At 35.3% G+C, this 22,666-nt stretch overlaps 1 protein-coding gene across 1 annotated transcript; it reads left to right on the top strand.

Annotated features, from left to right (window-relative positions):
* Nucleotides 1-494: 494 nt before the first annotated feature.
* On the top strand, nt 495-14,750 carry ANKS4B (ankyrin repeat and sterile alpha motif domain containing 4B). The gene is made up of 2 exons (XM_031942237.1): nt 495-692; nt 13,095-14,750. Exons 1-2 carry the CDS (start codon nt 529-531, stop codon nt 14,185-14,187), a joined length of 1,257 nt encoding a protein of 418 aa, XP_031798097.1. The 5' UTR covers nt 495-528; the 3' UTR covers nt 14,188-14,750.
* The last annotated feature ends 7,916 nt before the right edge of the window (nt 14,751-22,666 follow it).

The raw sequence follows: 22,666 nt of genomic DNA, 5'->3' as shown, positions 1-22,666 counted from the left end.
GAGAATGGAGGATATGTGAAACATAGAAGCATTCCCCCTAGAATAACATCTTCTTTGTAACAATGGGACAGAGAAAACAGGAGAGACGATAACATAATTATAGGAACCCTTTTCCCAATAAAATCTGGAGAGTAGTGCTAGATTATATGACAATGATGACTGTCTTCTATTGTTCAGTGACCATTTTCCCTATGTCACCATTATAATAATCAGCTAGTGACTTATCTTTTATTTCAGTTCCTATTTTCCCCCAAACTGTGAAGTACTTGGGAGAATGAAGGAAATAAAATAATCAATAACAGCCATTCTGGAAGAAAAATTTCCACTTTCAGACCAAAGTCCTTTTCTGACTTCCTTCTAGGAACACAGCTAATGAGCTTTGCCCTCAGACTTCTACCTTGCTGAAGTTGGTACTGTAGTTTATGGTCACTGATTAACCCTCCCTGTTGAGGCAGAATTGCTTCGTAGATCACTTTGCCTGGTGGAAGATTTAGTCTTGGGTGGAATAAGGGAAAAGCTTAATTTAAAATGTCAACCCGTTACCATCACGCCACAGTTGATGGCTACCTGGAAATTCTGAAAGAGGCTACCAAGAGAGATCTCAATCTTTCTGACGAAGATGGCATGACCCCTACACTCCTGGCAGCCTACCATGGAAACTTGGAAGCTCTGGAGATTATCTGTAGCAGGGGGTAAGTTTGATAAAGGCCAAGTTACCTGGGGGATTTTTTTCACATGAGAGTAATATGAATGGCACTGAGGAAAAATCTTTTCTGGCTCTTTCCTGAAGTTATTTAAAATTGTCTCCATGGGAAAGGAGGAAATCTTATAGTTAATACCCCTTCCTTGTGTTTTACAATCCTGAATGATAAGCCCATCTCAATAATAATAATAATAATGAGAATGATAAATATATGGATATAGAAATACATTTTTAAACCACTAAGCTGACACTAGGTTTTTGTTTTGTTTTGTTTTGTTTTGTTTTGTTTTGTTTTGGGGGGGGTTGTTTTGTTTTGTTTTGCTTTGTCTAATTGCAAAAAAAGATGTTTCTGGCTATTACAGGTCAGAGACACCAGAATAGGTTACCAAGGATAAATACATAAACATCTTTGCTGAAAGTTTTCAAGAAGATAAACTCTTTGTATCTATCCTGGTTTTGAATGCAGTTTAACTGGGTTAGGAGATAAAGGTAGGGAAGAAACAATTCTGTCATTCATGAAAGCTTTTACCCAAAAGTAAATGCTCAATCTTTAAGAAGTTCCATTTTCAAGAGTATTATCAGCATAAATTCTAGTTTATAGAATTTTAATTTTCTCTTCATCTATAAAATCTTCAGCATGAAATTTTCCTTTTTGAAGGGTGATCTCCACCTCTGTAGTAAGACAAAGTTTCAAGATTGGGTTACAGATTTATTTATGAGACAATTTCTTTTTTTTTTTTTTATCTTTCCAGGGTTTTTGCATTTTATTAATTTTTTTATTAAAGCTTTTTATTTTCAAAACATATACATAGATAATTGTCAACATTCATCCCTTGTAAAACCTTGTGTTTCAAAATTTTCCCTTCATTCCCCCCACTTCTCCCCTAACTGGCAAATAATTCAATACATGTTAAACATGTGCAATTCTTCTATACATATTTCCACAAATATTGTGCTACACAAGAAATATCAGGCCAAAAAGGAAAAAATGAGAAAGAAAGCAAAATGCAAGCAAATAACAACAAAAAAAAAAAGTGAAATTTTTATGTTGTGGTCTGTTGGTGTTCTTTTTCCAAAACACAGCCAGGTGATAAAATAGTTTAGATCTTTTATTATGTCCTTCAATATAGCCTGGTTAGCCCAGAGGCCTATCTCTCTTCTTGGTTCCAAGAGCTCCCCCCGAATGTCTCCAAATCCAAAGGTTTGTCCTTCCGACTCCAGCCAGCACCAAGGTTGAAGATGCAATGCAATCTCTCTTGCCTTGAAGATAGGGCTTGTGGGCTTCCTCCCAGAGTGCTCCTCTCCCACTCTTGGGAATGTTCCCAAGTAACTCTCCAGCTTTAAGAGCTTCCTGTATATATATGATCTCCCAAAGGTTAATTCCTCCTTCTGGAGAGAGAGGGATTCTGGGTTATCTCCCAGAGTGCTCTCTGGCCCTAAGAGAGGTGTGAATTCAGCTCTCATACTAAGCCATACTAATCCCTGAAATCTCCCAAACGTGTGAACTCAATGAGTACTTAGATACTTATGAGCTCTCTAAAAGTGTGAACACAAGCATCATTTCTATCAGTTGTACTTAGTACCTTGTTTCAAGTTCTGGCCCAAAATAGATCCTTCTAAGATCAAATCAATTATATTGAACCATTCTAAATTAGATAATTATTGTCTCTATCAATTCTAATGGCTTAACAGTTTGTAAAGATTCCAATAGTGGTCTGCATTCAGTTCCCACAGTCCTCTCTCTCTGAGTGGTCCACATTCAGTTCCCACAGTCCTCTCTCTGGGTACAAATAGTTCTCTTCATCGTAAGATCATTGGAACTGGCCTGAATCACCTATGAGGCAATTTAATAAGCTATAAATAGGATTTTGTATTTGCCTGTCTATGGAAACTACTTTATCCAAATATAGGCCTAAACAATGATCTCTCTTTGCTCTAAATGAGACATTAACAATATGCTTAATCCTGAGGACTACTAATGGAACTAAGCAATGTGGGGGAGAATAAAAAGGTAGGAGGAGAAGACATAATCCAGAAAGGAAGGGGAAAAGAAATTGAAAAGATGCTTATGATGGAGAATATCAGGGTCAAGGACAGTCCCTAAACAGAATTATGAAGTTAGCAAAGTTTTATGTGTTCTGTTCAACTTTGACATTGATGTCTCCTTTTCCAGGTCTTAATTATGGGAACAAGCCTTCCCTAGTTTGCTATTCTGGTGATGTTCCCTGTCTTCCTCACCCCTAACTTTTCTCTATTTATCTTCTCTTTGAAATTTACTTAACATCTCTTATTAGGCTAAAAGATAATCTAATAAACTAGTTTTACCTAATGTGCATCTCCCTAAGAAAGCTTAAAGATCATCCCTGGTGATGACATTAATGGTAGCACTTTCCATCTTTGTCTTCGAATCCATTTGTTATCCACTGGTGATGATTTCAGATCAGAAAGCTAAGAATAGTGAGCTTTCCATTAATCTCTAGGATGATTCCTACCTACTTATTTACATATAGAGTTAGCCTTGAGCAGAATGCCACCAATAATTTCTTCAGGATCTAATTCACCCACTTTACTCCAAGTACAAAAGAGAAAATAACAAAGGTGAGGTTATCATAGAATCTCTTGCATTCCATTCAAAGTGCTAGCTAATTCTCTGTGAATAATGGAACAAAATACAAAATCCAATCCCTGTCAACAAGGTTTATTTATTTAGAAATAGAAAAGTGGCCTCACCAAAATATAAGAACATTGGTCAACCAACACAACACCATTCTGTCAGATTGAGTGAAGATAATTGGTAGCCAGAGGGAGAATGTGACACTTTCATTACATTATTCAGACTAGAAAAGAAAACTAGGGAGAAAGAATTGAAACCTCAGCTAGACTTTTCAAAAGTTGTCAACCTAGATAAAATATATGACAGAGTTAAAATTAACATGGGGAGTTTTATTATGGAGAGATGGGAATAGTGAAGGAAAGAAATGTCATAAGAAAGAGGAAAAAAAGATCACATATCTTAAATTTCATCCCACAGAGATCTTTAAGAATTGGAAAAACAGATGTCTAATTTATGTAGAATCTTTCCAAGAAGCAAGAATTTAAAGTACTCCATTCTAGTCTCAGAATTGAATAAGTAGTTTCTTGGTTATTTTAATAATGTGATGGAAAACACAGTGACTAACCCTCTTTGACAGTCACCCCTTACCACTGTCCCTTGGACCAACGGACTAATAATGAGATTGTTTCATCATCTCAAACAAACCCAGTATAAAAAAAACCCAGTATATGTGACCAGACAGAAATTGTCCAAGGGAGCTCAGATACATTCGTGCTTCTTGGGATGGCCACCATTGCATATTTAACTATGGAAATGAAGGCATCTATATTGACAATTTACTTTAAATTAGAAGAAAGAAATTGCTGCTAAATAGAAAGATGATTTATAGGTATTCCTTGAAGAGACAAAAAATTGACAATTGGTTTTATTAGGCACCCCAAAAAAATAAGAAACATCAATTCATAGCATATTTGGTGTTCATGATAAGTATTTCCAAAAAACTATGAAAATAATTATACTTATGCACTAACATTTATTATGCAAAATGAAGTGGTAGAAAAATTTAAAAATTCAATAAATTCTTCCAAATTAAATTAGCATATACTTAATGATTTAGTTACTTCAATGCAAAGCCTAGATAACAATGGCAAGAAATATATTAGAAAAAATGAATGATAGAGCAAAAGAAAATAAGAGAGTTCAAAGATGAAACCTTAATCCTAAATGCCATGATTACTGTCATCAAGAAAAGAATCATCAAGTTCTAGACATGGTGAGCACCAAACAGCAGCATAAAAAAAATTTAATTGATTATCTTTTTAACATCTGAAAACAGTTCATTACTAGTATGGGAGTCATTCCTGCCCCACGAGACTTCTAAGAACAAAGATCAAAATTAATGCAAAGCTAGAAGAAAGAATAAAATGAAACAAAATATATGGTGTACAATTGAAACCATGTAATCCTGACATATACAAACAAGTTATTGATAATGAAAAAGGGATGATAATGGTAGAAAGAGCATTAACCCAAACAATAATTTCATATAAATCATTTGCTATAACATGGAGACCCAAGAGCCTAAGAGGTACTTTATTCAGCAAATTCTTGATTTATTCATCAAAAAGTCAAAGGAAATACTAATTACAATAAAACTCACTTGTAAAATCTTGTGTATTTATAAGCAGTATTCAATCAGAGAAACAGTGAAGGTTTTCAGAAAGAAGTAATATAAGCTAGAATCAAGTTAAAGAAAGCTTGATAATAGACCCAAACAAACAAATCCATCCTAAGAAAATTTAGAGATGAAAAAGAATAGCGAACAACAAATAAGAAAAATTGAAAAGATTTCTAAGGATTTTTTATATGAATGTTTTTTATCAAAAGTACAGGAGAGCCATCACACTTGTACTCTCAAAGAAGAAGTAGAAATGATACTAAAAAGAAGCAAGGTGAGAAAAGGAAGTAGATTGGTTCAAGTATACCTAAAGGAGATTTATGCTGGATATGGTACAAGTATGAGGATAGTGTATTTAGCAATTCACACGTATCTATAGGCAGGGAAAATACCAAAGATATGACAACTTTTTGCTTCTATGAGAAGAATGTGAGAATCTTGAATCAGATTAGGAGGAAGACATAAAGCAGGTATCATGAAGGGGCTTGAGGTACATTAGAGGTCGAATTTGTCAAGGAAAAACTTTGTGAAATGAGATAAATGAAGTAAAACTTTTAAAACCATCTCTAAACTCAGATGCTGATCCTCATTCTATTTCAGGGTTTAAAAAAAGAGCATGGGCATGGACAATTAAAAGAAGATATGATAATATTAATGATAATTGATAGGATTTATACACTTTTAAAATTTGCAAAATATATTTTTTTTTCCTCATAATAACCTTAGAAGATTTGTTGTTTAGGCATTTCAGTCACATCTGACTCTTCACAACCCCATTTTGAGTTCTCTTGGCAAAGATATTGAAGTGGTTTGCCATTTCCTTCATGAGCTCATTTTACAGATGAGGAAACTGAAGCAAACAGGATTAATGATTTGCCTAGGGTCACATAGCTAGTGAGTGTCTGAGGCCAGATTTGAACGCAGAAAATGAGTCTTCCTAACTCTAGGACTAGCATCCTATCTACTTTGTCACCTAATGGACCTCTTAGATGGTAGACCTTTTATTATTTCCATTTTACAGATAAAGAAACTGAGCCAGATAGAAAATAAGTGACTTGCCAGGTTTGCATAGATAATTAATGCCTGAGGCTAGATTTAAACTCAAGAATTCCTGACTCCAAGAACACTAGTCTTTCTATTGTGCCACTTAGCAATGGCATATGATTAGTTAGTAATATCTGAGAAATTATCAAGTTTAAGAAGGATAAGGAAGAGGTAGTTTCTAATTGAGAAAGGGAAGTAAGAAGAGGTTACTGAAATAATTAGAGAATAAAGCAAATTAATAGAAGAGATTAGTAAAGGGGGCAAGTTAGTGAAACCTATAGGAAGCTGGTGCAAGGATAAAAAGGAGAGAAATGGGACTGTGAAGTTGATACTAAGGAAAAGAATTTGAGTGACAGTAACTGAGTAGAAAAATTTTAAGTAGGTGCTTTGGGTTGAGTTGTAAATACTCATAAATACCCCCAAGTCAGTAAATAAATAAACAAACCAAAACTGAAATCTCAACTATTTTTGAGAGTACTAGGTTTCCTCATTGCATTCAGGACCGTCTCTAGTCGTCTTGATCTGTCTTTCCACTGGACCCAGATGGCTCTGAAAGGAAAAGTGAGGCAGGTGACTTTGCACAACCCTCCCTCATTTAAACCTAATTCATTTGCATGTCATGGCCATCCCCTCTCTGATGACATGGTCTCCTTCAAGAACCAAAGATTAAGTAGCAATCTCTTCTCGATGGTCATGATATCATGGTTCTAAAGCTGGAAGGGACCTCAGTGGCCATCCCTCAGAGTCACCTTAATTGTTAAGGAATTTTGCAAGAAATTCTTCTATGAAGTGTTTAATGCTTTCATAATGTGACATTTATTTCCTCATATGTCTGTTTTATAAATGTGGAATTTTTCAAATTGGATGTCCTTAAAGCAGAGCACACTTATAGAATCAGTGCTTTCTAAAGCAATTTATCCATACTGAAAAACGATTTGCAACCCAATGCCACAGGAAAATCCAACTTTCCTGGGGAGGTGGGAGGGGGGGTTCCAAGCATTTATGATTGGATTAAGAATTCTGTCTTCTCTTGGGGAAAATATATATATTTCCCATGCCTTTTTTTTTCCCAACCCCAATTTTAGTTCAACCCAAATAAAATTTCAGGAAAATGTAATCAAGTATATTTTTTAAAAAATTATTTATATTGCTGTTATTGAGATTTTTTATAATCAGTCTTTGATGGTCAGATTTCTAAAGAGCTTTTCAACAGTTTTGCTGTTAAAATAAATAGAACAGTGGATTTTGGAAACAAAAATACTATGTTTGGCCAGAGTACAGGGATACCAGGCCTAAAGAAGCCATCTTTTGATCCAGTGCTCTAAACCTAGGCAATTTGAATGTCCAAACAGGCTCTTTGAGAAAGGACTTGCTCCTTGTAATAAATTAAAAACTAAAAATGCACTGCTCTTTTATGTCTGTACTTTGTTTGCTGAAATAATTAAGATGGCTTGGTCCAGCAGGAAGCATGTTGAATCTACAATAGATCCAAATCCTGGCTCTGCCACCCACTACTGTAATGCTGGAGAAACTGAAATAAGATAGAGGTTAGAGAGTTTTTAATATTTTATTTGGATTTCTGAGAGGGAGATATTTTCTGGGACCAGAGGATCCATTTTGGTCCCAGGGCTGATGTCTTAAAACATTCAGCATCAACATCAGCATCAAATGTGAGATTCCAGAGATTTATATATGGCTCCAAGATCAGGGAAATAAAGACAAGGGGTAGAGTCTGAGCATCGGTTGACAGGTTAGGGATAGGACCATAAATTCTGATAAACTGGGAGTGAAGGGGGTAGTTAGAGGCAGAAAGTGTGGAACTTAAAGGATTTCCTGAATTTAGAGGATAATTAGATTATCTGAGATAGGACGTTTGGAGTTTTATCTTTTGGAATGCCAAAGTGGCCAGCTTTCTACAGCCCTCATTATCTCAGCCCCAATTAACAGGAAAGGGGAGTTGCAACCAGGGGGATTGAGGCAGAACAATTAAGGAATTGAGGCCGGCTAATTTAGGGAAACTGAGGCAGGAAAATAAAAGGAAACTGTGGCACCACACTACCTATGTGGTCTTGTCTATATGGTTTATGTGGCAAGTTATTTAACTTTTCTGAACCTCAATTTCCCCCTCTATAAAATGAAGGGTTTCGTCTCTCTTTATGATCCTATTACAAATGATTGTTATTTGATGAAGTAGTCCTTCTTTTAAGAGAACAGGTTTATCTCTCTTCTACGGAGAGTATTTTGAATACTTGAAGACAGCTCTTATGTGCCATCAGAAAGCTCATTCTCTTGTTCTAGAATACACATCCCAAGGGCATCAAGGGGACACAATGGATAAAGTACTTATCCTAGAATCAGGAAGATCCGAGTACAAATCCAGCCTCTGATCCTGCCTAGCTGTGTGACCCTGAATAAGTCACTTAATCCTGTTTGCCTCAGTTTCCTTATCTCTCAAATGAGCTGGATAAAGAAGTGGCAAACCACTCTAGTAACTGCCAAGAAAACCTCAGATAGAGTCACAGAGTCCAACACAATAGAAAAACAATTAAACATTAACAACATTCTCATAGAACATGAATTCAAGTCCCTTCATCTTCCTGGTTGGCTTCCTTAAGCTTATCAATATTCTTAAATTGTGATGCCCAGCAGAACAAAATACTTGGAAATTTGGTCTTATTGTAGAGTACATAGAGATAGCTCCTCTTTATATCTTAGAACTATACCCCTCTTAATACAGCCCAACATCACATTAGCTTTTTTTTGGCTCCCATTTCACACTGCTGGCTCATTAAGTTTAGAATCCATTAAAACCTTATGTCTTTTTTTTTTTAGATAAACTGTCTAAACATTCTATACTTTTCATGCTACTTTTTTTCACCTAAGGCTAGAACTTACATTTATCTGTATCAAATGCCATTCTATTAGAGTCAACCCAATGTGCTAAGTTGTTGAAACCTTTTGAAAACCTCATTTTATAGATATTAAAAAAAAAAAGCTGGGAGGGGTAGCCAACACACTGGATGACAAATTTGATGAACATGCCATCTAACATCCCTATATCTAACATTGTTTAAAAAAAAAAAAAAAAACATGCATTGAGCCAAAACCAGGCCCCTGGATCACTTCAATGGAGACCTTTAAACAAACTGTCACTGAACCATTAACTATGCATTTTTAAAAGCATTTCCAAATCCTTCAAAATAAATTATCATTGAATCTCTATCTCTCTATCTCTTCTATAAAAATAATGAGATACTTTATGTTAAAATTTAGGTAAACTTTATCTACATTATTCCCCTTGCCTCAATAGACTTTGGAGGATGAAGTTAAAGCAAGTGTGTTTTAGACATATACATATGGCTTACTAAAGTGTGGGTCTGATCATGTCTTAACTCAAAGATAAAATTCAAACTCACCATTTGGGCTTTTAAGAATCTTTATAATCTTTTTTTATCCCATCTATATTTCTAGACATGGTATTCTATATTCTAGAAAATGGAAAATGTAAATAAAAAATACCCTGGAAAGGGTAGATTTTTTTGAACTTAAGTAAAACTTTACATTTGTCTGAATTTTATTTTGCCTTATTTGAGTCAGCTCAAAGATCTAAAACTGTTCAGATCATTTTGGATCCCAATTTGTGCCATCTAGTATGGTAGCTTTCCCTTTCAACTTTCTGACATTTATATATTTGATGGCTATGCCATCCACACCTTTATCCAAATCATCATTAAAACTGTTAAATATCACAGGACCATGCCATTTAGATATCTGAATCCTTGCCCTAGAGACCTGTCAGGTTTGTTTTTTCATTGAACTACACTTTGATCTTTTCTTATCCACTGGTTCAGAATCCAACTGTATGGTCATCTGGTCCACATCTCTCTAGCTTGCTTACAAGAATAGGACAGAATACTTTATCAAACACTATTCTAAAATCTGGGTGACCTATCTCTATAGCATTTCCTTGATCCACCAATTTAGTAACCTTCTCATAAAAGATAATAAAATTCATTTGGCATAACCTACCTCTGACAAAACTGTGCTGACTCTTTGAAATCATCACATCCTTGGTTAGGTGTTTACTAAACATTTCTTTAAAGGATTCATGTAAAAATTTCCCCAAAATCACTGTTCACTGCAGACTTTATTTCTTCTGAAAACTGAAACATTTGCCTTTCTCTAGGCCCACAATGCCCCTCTAATTTTTCATTATATTTCAAATATCCCAGACAGTGAACTAACCATTACACCTGCCAGTTCTTTGAGTACTTCAGGATGCAATTCAGCTGGGGAAGGCAACCTGAATTGATCAAGGGCTATGAAGTATTCTTTTGCTCATTCTTTACTTATCTTTCTGAAGCATCGTTTACAATTCAAAAAGTCATTTTCCTTGGCAAAGAAAATCAGCACAATAAGAAATTAACAGCTCTACTTTTTCTCTCCTATCATCCCATCTATTTCCACTTCTAGCAACAGACCTACCCCTTCTATTATCCTCTTTTTTTCTCCCTTAATGTAGCTGTTTTTTTCTTCTTCAAAACTCAACCCCTTTTTGTTTAACTCTTGCTTTCTTCAGCAAATTCAATTTATTCTAAGCTTTAGGACTTTTGCCACTTTTTTGCCTGGCATTTGATAAATGATTAAGAATGCTTTTTTCCCTTCGTTTATAAGACTATGACAATATGTGCCCTTCCCACTTATTTTTGTCCTTCTTCCCAAGCATGCAATGTTTATTCTTTTCTCACAAAATTCTCCTGATATGTTGGCTTTTTTTATTAGAAAGATGGCATTTAAGAATAATTTCAGGAATGTCCAGGACATTCAAGTCCCATCAGTGATGATCCCTATAAGCCTAAATAAATGATTGTCTATTTTCCTGAACAACACTGATAAAATTGGAGACATCCATCATAATTCAGCTCCTTCTCCACAGGTCTATACTTCAAATCATCTTTATATTATTCATTTTTCTTTCTTACTTTGTTCTAGTCTGAGGAGAAGAGCTGGCTCTTCTCCTGGACAATGACACTTCCTCTACTCATAATCCTGATTCCATTCCCTGCAGACTCTTCTGGGAACAAATCCTTTCATTAGCTGCTCTCTCTCTCTCCTTTTCAGTGTCCTCTTCATCCAATGGCTCCTTTACTACTGCTTACAAACATGTCCAGATCTTCCCCAAATCTTTTTTTAAAAAGTCTTTATTTTACTTTATTGTACCCTCAAACTACTATCTCATAGTTTCCCTTTGTAGCTAAATTATTAGAAAAAGTTATCTATACATATTACCTCCATTTTCTTACTTCACACTTTTCAATCACTTTGAAAATATTTCATTTCTGATTTCATTACTCAAATTAAAATATTTTCTCCATGGTTATCAATGATTTATTAATTATCATATCTCACGACCTTTTTTCTCAGTCCTCATCCTTTTTGACTTCTCAATTTCTAATAATATTGACCACTCTCTCCTCCTTAGGCTTAGTGACTGCTTTCTCTTATTTTTTCCTCTTCCTACATGGCTGCTTCTTCTCACTTTCTTTTTTCATTAGTGTCTCTTATCAACGGCTGAATCCCACGGCCCATTATTCTTCTTCCTCTACCAGTTTTCTTCCAGGTCTATGCAACCCAACTCATTCTTTTTTTTTTCATTTTTTAAAATTTTATTTTTTTTGGTACACATTTCTTTATGAGTCATGTCGAAAGAGAAAAATCAGAACAAAAGGGAAAAACCATGAGAGAGGAAAAAAAACATAAAAAAGAAGTAAACATAGCATTGTTAATTTACATTCAATCTTTTCAGTAGTTCTTTTAGTAATATATAGGAATGCTGATGATTGATGTGCATTTATTTTGGTGATGACCCAGAAGCAGAGATAGAAGAAAAGGATGAAGATGATGTGCAATTTTACTAAAGTTATTAATTGTTTCCAGTAAGTTTTTGGATGATTTCCTAGGATCCTCTAAGTATATCATTATATTATCTGCAAAGAATGATGGTTTATCTTCTCATTGCCTATTATTATTCCTTTCATTTCTTTTTCTTTTCTTAGTGTTAAAGCCAATATTTCTAGTACAATATTGAACAATAGTGGTGATAATGAGCATCCTTGTTTCATTCCTGGTCTTATTAGGAACCCAGTCTCATTCTTGAATCCTAGTGTCACTTCATCATCTACCTAGTAACTGGATGTCCCATAAGCACTTCAACTTCCACACATTTAAGACAGAACAATTATCATTTCCCCCTATATCTTTACCCTTCCTAACTTTCCTATTTGTGTTGATGATCACTATCCATCTAGTCATCCTAGCTTCCAATCCTAGAATCATCCTTCTTGGACTTTTCCCTTTTCCTCAACTCCCATTTCACCAGTTACCAAGTCTTGCCAATGCTATCTCCAGTAAATCTCTCTTGTCCATCATTTTGTCACCATTCCTGGAGCCATCACCCTAGTTTAGGTCCTTATTACCTCTTGTCTAGCTTATTTCAATAGCTTAAGTGTCTTTCAACCTCCAGTCTTTTCTTCTTTCCAGTGTATCTTCCATGTAAACACCAAAATGATATTCCCAAAGCATAGTTCTGACTCTATTGCTCCCCTTTTCAAGAAAACTCAGTGGCTCTCTCTTGCCTCTAGAATAAAATAAAATTTCTCCATTAAGGACTTTGAAGATTATCTTCAGTCTTCCTTTCTAAGTTTATTTCAATACTCTCATTTTTACACTTTTAAGTTCCAGTCCTAGCAATATTTCTCCCAACTCTGTTTTTTAACACAAAGATTTGCCCCAAAATCTGAAAGGTACCATCTTCATCTCCTGCTTCAGAGATTCCCTAGTGTTCAACTTACAAGCCACTTGCTACTAGCAATCTCCCAGCTAGTTAGACTCCTCCCCATCTGAGAAAGTACTTTGTATCTATTTATTTCTACTATTTTGTGTTTATATTGTTTTTACTGGTAGAAAATAAATTTCTTGAGGTCCAGAACTGTTTAAACTTTTTGGTTTTGTTTTTTCCATCCTTAGTATGTAGGAATTGTCATTCCTGATATATAGTGGATGCTGAAGGAATGAATGACAGGACACTAATGTGTTTCCTATATTTTCTTTTTTAGGGGGGATCCTGATAAATGTGACATTTGGGGAAACACTCCCCTCCATATTGCAGCTTCCAATGGACACACCCATTGTGTTTCATTTTTAATCAACTTTGGTGCCAATATATTTGCCCTAGACAATGACTTAAAGTCTCCACTAGATGCTGCTGCCAGTAGAGAGCAGAATGAATGTGTTGACATCCTAGACAAAGCTTCTAGGGACCAGAGCATCCTGAATCCCAAAAAGGTTGCCAGACAGAAGGAACAAGCCCAAAGAAATGCCAGGAAACAGATTAAAGACTGTGAAAAGCTTCAGGATAAACATCAGAATAAAATGAATCGCACCTTCAACAAGGAGAAGGCTGGAACTCTATCTTCTTTCAAGGGCACTTATTCCAAGGCATCTTCTTCAAACCCTTCCTTTCCCACTGCATTTGGAACTTTCTCTAAGGGTCTGAAAGATACTTTCAAGATAAGGTCCAAGAAAAACAGGAGCACAGAAGAAGAACAGATGGGAAAAGGAACAGAGGAGAACAGGAGAGGACAGCGAAATGTGATGGAAGTGTTCCAGGAAGATGAGGAAGAGTCTTTCACAAATGGTTTCAAAGAAAAAATACAGCTCACAGAAGATGAGAATATTGATATGCAGCAAGAGTCCATTTTCAATCGTCCTGGTCTGGGCAATATTATATTTAAAAGAAATTCAGCTATTGAAGATATCTTAGAAAGAAAAAGAGAGATGGGGCTTAATATAGTTTCTGGATTGCTCCAGAAAGGAGGAACAGGAGGCACTGATGAGACTGACCCAAAAGCAGAGATAGAAGAAGAGAATGAAGAGGATATGCCTTGGAATGAGAATGAAATGGAATGGGAAGAAGATGAAGCAGATATTACCCCCCTTGAATTGTTCTTGATGTCTCAGAACCTGAGTGAGTTCTTCCCCATCTTTATGAGAGAACAAATAGATTTAGATGCCCTCTTACTTTGCTCAGATGAGGATCTCCAGAGCATACAAATGCAACTGGGTCCAAGGAAGAAAATCCTCAATGCCATAGGCAGGAGGAAGCAATTACTGCAGCATCCTGGTCAGATGACTGACACAAGCCTCTGATGAATGAGTATGTTCAGGAGGAGTGATCAAGATTAATTGATCTTTATAATGTAGGTCTGGGGAATCTTGATGCCAGGTCAATGCTTTTCTCTCTCTTTCCTCTTTCTAAACCTAAAATAAGCAAATAAAACCCGATATCCAAATTACCATCTGGAAAATTACCCATTGCCTTCTAGGGAAATTTTATCTGGACTTGAAGATGCTCTTCACATCTTGAACTCTAGGAATACTTCTTCCAAATACATCTCCACTGAGCATCATGAAGAGACTCGGGAAACATGAAAATGGTGTCTCATTTCACAAGATCTTTTCAAGTGTCTTTTTTGATTCATCTTAGGAAAAGGCTAGTGAATGATAATGAAGGAAAAAACACCTGCTTTTCAAAGTTTAAACTTTGAATTTGAACTATCATTTCTCATCATATTATGACCTATTTCTTATATTCAAATTCTAAAGTGAGCAGACCATCCTATTAAAAAAAAACACCTTTTTACATTTCTGAACTAGAAGCCAAAAGCATTGTTTAAGGGTGATCTAAATACATAGAGATGTTCCTCACCTCACCTCTGGATGATCACTTGGCATTGATTTCACAGGGTGACCCACACAAACCCTGTGTTTACTAACTACCCACAACACCAAAATCACTTTCCAGCAATTAAATGTTTCTGGCTTTCATAGCACAAAGCCAGATGGTGTCCAAATCACGTTTCTTGACACCATCTTCTTAATTAGTATTCCATGCTCCCAAATTAAATGTATATATCAGGTGTTTTTTGCCAAACCCAACAAATGGTGAATAAATATTAAGTGCTGAAACATTTTAAGACTTCAACTTCCACACATTTAAGACAGAACAATTATCATTTCCCCCTATATCTTTACCCTTCCTAACTTTCCTATTTGTGTTGATGATCACTATCCATCTAGTCATCCTAGCTTCCAATCCTAGAATCATCCTTCTTGGACTTTTCCCTTTTCCTCAACTCCCATTTCACCAGTTACCAAGTCTTGCCAATGCTATCTCCAGTAAATCTCTCTTGTCCATCATTTTGTCACCATTCCTGGAGCCATCACCCTAGTTTAGGTTCTTATTACCTCTTGTCTAGTTTATTTCAATAGCTTAAGTGTCTTCCAACCTCCAGTCTTTTCTTCTTTCCATGTAAACACCAAAATGATATTCCCAAAGCATAGTTCTGACATTTTAAGACATTTATTTTAATTACTCTTTTCTTTAGCATTTCCATTATAAAAATGCCAGCATTCTCATTGTAATGCTGTTTGGGGGCAATATATTGTTTGTCTTATCCCATTGGGGAATCATTTTGACTTGAGATGCCCCTTAATGACTGCCCTCCAGGTAACTCTTTAAGATAGATCAAGTTGCAGAGAGGCAGGTAGGTGCCTCAGTGGATAGAGCACCAGCCCTGAAGTCAAGAGGATATGAGTTCAAATGTGACCTCAGACACTTACCACTTCCTAGCTGTGTGCCCCTGGGCAAGTCATTCAACCCCAATTGCCTCAGCAAAAACAAAAGAAAAGATGAAGTTGCAGAGATGCTATAATTCTTCATTGGGAGATAGTGTCCTTATCAGGAGCTCCCTATATTGATGAAAATGCAAGCCAAGACCTAAAACCAAAACAGCAACAACAAAAACCAAAGCAAGCAAACAACAAAAAGATTCTTTTTGAAAAGAAAAATTTTACTTACCCTCCAGGGTGGAAGGAAAGAGGGAGAAGGGAAAAAATTAATGGGGTGTGATTCAATTTAACCTAATTGACAGTAAATATCAGTAGGAATGTCGGGCCATTCCTGAAATTCTGACATTACTAGATTCATTAAGGGATCAGCAAATAACATTACATTTGGCATTAACAATTTTCTGTTAATGACAGTTTTTCTGTCAATTCCTCAGTGCTACCCTGGTTTATAAGGGAATCCTACAGTGATTACCCTTAAATATTGTAGCTCATAACCCCCTCAAGTGGATGCAACCCAATAACAGTCTCAGATTTTTGATTTTTTTTTTTTTTTTTTTTTACTAAAATAGCAGGTTAAGTACAATAGTTCCAAAATATTTTCCAAAAAAGCAACAACAAAAATAAACCTGGGGCATGCTTTCTCAGAAATCTCAGACCATGAGAGTAAAGATAAATACCGACTTAAAATACAATGGTAGTGAGGTACATCTATAGAGAACAAATGTAGCAAAATCAATTCCTAATTCTAGAATAGCAAAGCTTAATGTCCTTTCTCCAGAAAGTACTTAAGAAATTCACTATGGGGTGGGAGTTTTAGTGTTAGTGATGGATAAACCATTCTGCTGCTAGGTTGGGGTGGTTCTCTTTAGAACATTGCATCTCTGATATGTGGGTGACTTTTCTGGGCTTGTTCCTTACAAGGCACAGACTTTTCAGGATGTGTTGGGAGAACAGTATGCTTGATCCTTGGGCTGGCTCCTAATAGAGCATAGAATTTTACCTTAACCCTTTAGATTAGAAAGGTTGCTCACAGCCTCACCCGTTTGATCCCATTTTGTTTATAGCATACATACAGAGGGGACTTGGTAATCAAAATGTATAATCGCCTCCATCTGGTTCAGCACATCTTAGTTCCTCACAGGTCAAGGAATATCTGTGCTGGACAGGTCATCCTACAGGACTTCCAGTGTTTACTGTTCAATGGACAGCTACAATTTCCATTATCTTAGAAATTAATGAGTGTTACTGTGCTCTTTCAATCAGTGTTATAGGACTCTTTCAGAGAGGACAGAAATCTTGAGTTTAGGATTTGAGAAAGCTTCCCCTTTAGTTTCACTTCTCAGGCCCTACTTTTGAAGTTTCATTTTTCCAGATAGGAAGTGAGAAAGGTGGAATCTTTTCTGTTCAGTAGTTCTTTGTATTTCAGAACAAGGTTCCTTCAATAAATATTAATTTAACTTTTAGTAACCATACAGCTGCATTTTCTAGATTCCTGTTGGGCCTTTTACAAAATGAATGATTTGGAATAAAGTACAGAGGCCTTCTATGTCTTGCAGCAAGTTCATAGTGTTTGTTTGGATTTTTATATGGATTTGAGTTACTCAAAATATCAGCATCCTTACTAACATGTAGAATATTTCACTTACACCTGAATGGCCTCATCCATACAATTTACAGTCTCCATTATTGCCCCTAAAGATCTTCAAATTTTTTGAGGTCTAAATAAGGTCTAACTATTTCCATACTTGAAAATGACCTCTGTTATTAGATGATGACTGAAATTCCACAATGAGAAACCAATTCTTTAGTTTTAATTCTTTGTCCTCCATTTAAAAACAAATAACTTTAGGTCTCTCATTATCTAATTAGTCATTTACATATATCAGTGTTAATGAGTTGATAAGTTCTTTCCCAAAAGCAGTATTTGATGGATAAAGAGTAAAAAGTGGGTGAAACAACTGAAAATTTAACAAAAGTAGCCGGGAAGTATTAAGGAAGAGGATACTGGGGGGGGGGGGGGGGGAAGGAAGAATCCCAAAGACAATTTCCCTTATATCACAAAATCTGACCCGGGTCAGGCCCTCCTTCAAGGGAGAAAAAAAAAATATAAAGAACCCTTTTGAAAGGAGGAATCAATAATCAAAATTTAATTACATGAAAATTTTCTTAATAGGTATATCTACCACACCAGCAAGAAGAAAGAAGTGACATACAGAAACTGACCTAACTTTGATGCAGCCCCAGTCCTCAGCTGTCATAAAGTTAGGACCAACAGAAGGTTTGCTGCATTATCTCAAAGCCCACCGAAAGTGGCCCATGGTTCCAAAGATTAGGTAGACTCACCTGTTTTCTCTAATTACTCTTGGCATTTTTAGCCAAATAATTAACTATCCTATATCCAATCTATGTTACACTGAGTACCACTTTACTCCCTTTTGGGCAAGATCCTAGATATGAATGAAATTGCCTCCATATGTGTCCCACTGGAAATGCCCCTGTACCTTGAATAACAAGGCCAGGCTCACCGGTTTGATCCCATTTTGTATATAGCACACATACAGAGGGGACTTGATAATCAAAACGTATAATCGCCTCCATCTGGTTCAGCAGCAAATAAGAGAGAAGAGGGTGATGGGGGAAATCCTTGGATGGAGTTTTAGAAAAGGATTATTAGTAGTAATAGAATAAGGAGACAACAGTGTGTTACTTTTTATGGAATGATAATATTCATAATATTCCATTAAGTTCTTAGAATGCATCTTGTAGAGGAGAGAAAATGCATATGTTATTAAAAAAACAAAAGAAATGCTAGTTATCTCAGTTCATTTCTCATAAAAAATGGAGTAATTCAACACCTCAGTTGTTCTCCAGAATGGTATATAAATTCAGTGTATTCAAAGGATCTCACTTTAAAAATATATGTATTTATTATTAACTTTAAAACATTTTTATTTTCAGCTCCAAATTCTCTCCCTTCTTCCACTTTTCCCCCATCCACTGAGGAGACAAGAAATGTGATGCCCATTATATATATAAAGTCACACACACACACAAAATTTTCTATGATAACCATGTTGACAGGGTTGGGGGAAGGACAATAAAAATAAAGGAAAAAAATTATGTTTCAAATTGAACTCTAGGTCTAATTCTCTGTCAAGAGGTGGATCACATTTTTATTAGAGTCCCTTAGAGATGTGGTAGATAATCAGGGGTCCTCAAACTTTTTAAATAGGGGGCCAGTTCACTGTCCCTCAGGCTGTTGGAGGGCCGGACTATAGTGAAAACAAAAACTTTCTTTTGTGGACCTTTAAATAAAGAAACTTCGTAGCCCTGGATAAGGGGGATAATCAGCCGCATCTGATCGCAGGCCGTAGTTTGAGGACCCCTGTAACAGCAGATCATCAAATTGATTAGAGTTACTAAATCCTCACAATTGATGTGGAACGGAGGCGATTAATGATTTTTACTGATTTGTTCAAACTTCCCTACTATATAGAGAAGGCCAGACTGACCTGGAAATCAGAATCAAGCAAGCATGAGACAGACTAAGTATACCTTAAACTAATGACATCACAAACTCTTTGCAGTATTTATGTGCTGAACCCAGCAGTCCCCCCTTGTTATACTTCAGAATCAATTTAGACTGGCTTAAATCAACTCTTAGCCCAGGGACCAAACCTGATATGGCCACAATATGCCTCCTGAAAAACAACCCAGCTCAGAAATAATCTGATAAAACCATTGTGCAACTATCCCCAATCCCTTGTAATTTTTATTTTTATAACCTCTGCTGCCTAAGTGCATGACAGTTCTAGCTATGGTCCCACATATATATGTCTGCCTTCTCAGAAGAAATAAATCCACAGATATGACCTAGCTCTGTCTTTCTTAGACTGAACCATGGAAAAGGTTGACATTGATTATCATTACAATATCACTTTTACTGTGTCCATTATTTTACTGGTTCTGCTTACTTCACTTAGCAATTCATCTATCTTCTCATCTTTTTCTAAAACTATCACTTGCACCATTTCTTTCTTTTTAGCTTATTTTATATTTTTCTCTAGTCCATTGACTAAATTTTTAAAATTTGTTTTTAAAATTTTTTAATTCTATTTTTAAAATTTTGAATTCTCTCCCTTATCTGCACCCACAATTAAGAAACCACATCATTTCTTACAGCATAATAGTATTTTATCATATTCATATACCATATCTTGTTAAGCCATTCCCCAATTGGTGGGCATCCCCTCAATTTTCAATTCTTTGTCACCACAAAAAAAAAATTGTTACAGATATTTTTGCTCAGATGAATTCTTTTCCTTTTTTTTTTTTTTTTTTTTTTTTTGATCTCCTTGGAGTATAGCTCTAGTATTAGTGTTACTGGGTCAAAGGGGAAAGATAATGAGTTTTGTTTTGGACATAATAAAGTTAGAATATCTATGGGATTTCCACTTGTAATATCCAAAAGGTAGTTCATATTGATTTTTGTATCTTCTTTTTCATATCTTCTTTTTGCCTATATTGCTTTTATCTGAGCTGGCACTGGCTGACCTCTCTAATAGCCTTTTGCCTTAACCTTTCACTCTTCCTTCTCCTTTTCCTGTGGATAGCCCTGCCAGAACTAAAGATACGATGTCCCAAAAGTCCCAAAAGAGGTGATTTGATTCTTTTTTCCCCAAATCTTTCTCTCTTATCTTTCCTATTACCATCTTTAGCTAGTCTTTCAGAGGAAAGTATATACAATCTTATTTCAATAAACCAAATAATTTTTAAGAGCCTTCTAAAATAAAGTTTCTTCCAACTTATTTTAATAACTTTGTAAGCTTCTTGGACTTATTTTTGTAAATGGTAGGAAATTAACATGATTTAACTAGCTTTTAGTCTTTTTCCCTATTTTTTTTCTCCTCAATATTTCTGAAACAATCTTTCAAAACCTTTAATGATTTAGCTTATATAATATTCTGAAGTTTCTCAAATTTCATTAGCAACTGGTTTACCTTGATTTGTGTGTTTGAACTGTTTTAAATACTTCTCTTTTTGTCTTAGAGGCTTTATTATTCTTAGAGGTTTATTATTCTGAAATCTTTAAATGGATATGTCTCTGTAAATTTTTTAATGTCTGCTTCTCAAATATCATTTTCCTGATTTTATGGAGCATATTGAATTTTGCTGGGAAGATAATTCTGGGCTTATGGCCCATGCACTTTAATTTTGCTTATGTTCTATTCCACTTTTTTCCAATTTTCTCTTGTTTTCTTTGTAAAATTATCAAGGTTTGAGGAAAAATACACATTCAACTATAGTTAGTAGGAACATATGTTGAAAGTGAAAAGTCCTTTGCCAAGACAACCTGGCAAATAAAATTTTTCCAGTACATCAGAAATGTTTGTTAGGCAATACATCTTGGAAAATAAAGAGGGTTAGCATCATTCCACTGGCCCCAACTGATGAAGTAGCTATTTGATGAGATAAGTGATATAACAGAAAAAGTCCTAAGTAGCCTCACTACTTATTTACCTTGGACAATAAGTTTGCTTCTCTGGCCTTATTTTTCATATTTGTAAAATAGATAGGATTCGAACTAGATGATCAGTAAATTCCCTTCAAGTCAAAAAACACATTTTAAGTACCTACTATGTTCTGGGCCAGGTCTAAGCTAGTCCAATGACTAGCTTTCTTGACTTGAGAGTTAAAATACAACAAGGAACTGATTTTTTAAAATGCAATTAAAAGCCAATTTATTAATTTAAGAGATTGAAAAAAGCAATGTCAGACTTAAAAGGATATAACATGTTACTTTCTACTGTCTCCATAATTATCTAGTTAAATAACTCAGGAAAACATTTCACCATTCAACATCTCCAATCCATAGTATTACAAGCATATACTCTGATGGTATTCCTCCCTTCTTACACTTCAAGAGACAAAATAGTTAAATGGCCTGCCTCTCTGAAAGGACCAATTTAGTTCACCTGCCACTGGAATCATATATTTGTATATGCATATACCTATACAGATAGCCATATATATACTTACATATACACATGTATATGTGTCTCATATAGATACATATTTATACACACATATGAAATGATAGTGGAGCTACCCATAAAAAAGATAAAAGGAAGAATGAAGAGCAGGGTGAAAAGGGAAAGGATCAAGAAAGCTCCATCTAGGTCTTGGAAGCCATGCTACTCCTTCCAGTGATAGCAGCCCCCTCAATGCCCACATAAGACCAACAGAGCTTCTACTACATAAATTGAAGATACAAAGATAAAAAATAATATAATCCATTGAGAGACAAAAAATTCTCTGGTTAACTACAAAAGTCAATATTAACATAGCAACAAAGTTAAAGAAAACATAGTTCCTTTCTATTAACTGCTTTGGGCAATTTGTTTTTATTGTTATTCTGAACCTGACAAAAATCAAGAAATATAAAGATTTCCAGACATAAAGAAAAACAGGAAAAGGAGATTACATGTGAAATTGTTATTCTTTGTTATTTCTTCATTTTTAAAATGTACTAGAAATTTAACAATTAGTTTCAAAGCTGTCCTATTTATCTTTCTCTGAACTTCCTTCAATTGTCTTCTATGCCTTTTTAAACATGGTTCAGTGATATTATTGTTTTTCTTTTCTTTCTTTTTTTGGTATCACTGTCATTATCATCCATCTTTTCTCAATTCCCATGAGTTGTTGTTCCATCATTCAGGCATTTCTGATTCTTCATGACCCCATGAACCAATAGCACTCCAAATCCTTCTCTCTGCTACTCTCTCAAAGTCTCTCCAAGTTTATGTTCATTGGTTCCATGATACTATCTATTCTCTTCATTCTCTGTCATTCATTTTTCATTTTTCCTTCAATCTTTCCCAACATCAGGGCCTTTTCCAGTGAATCCTGTCTTCTCATTATGTAGCAAAAATATTTACTCTTCAGCTTCAATATTTTACCTATCAGTGAATAACCTGAAATATTGACTGAGTTGAGC

The sequence above is a fragment of the Sarcophilus harrisii genome, chromosome 1, assembly GCF_902635505.1.
Source record: "Sarcophilus harrisii chromosome 1, mSarHar1.11, whole genome shotgun sequence".
In the NCBI taxonomy this organism is placed as follows: domain Eukaryota; kingdom Metazoa; phylum Chordata; class Mammalia; order Dasyuromorphia; family Dasyuridae; genus Sarcophilus; species Sarcophilus harrisii.
This window is presented reverse-complemented; position numbering and strand designations above follow the sequence as displayed.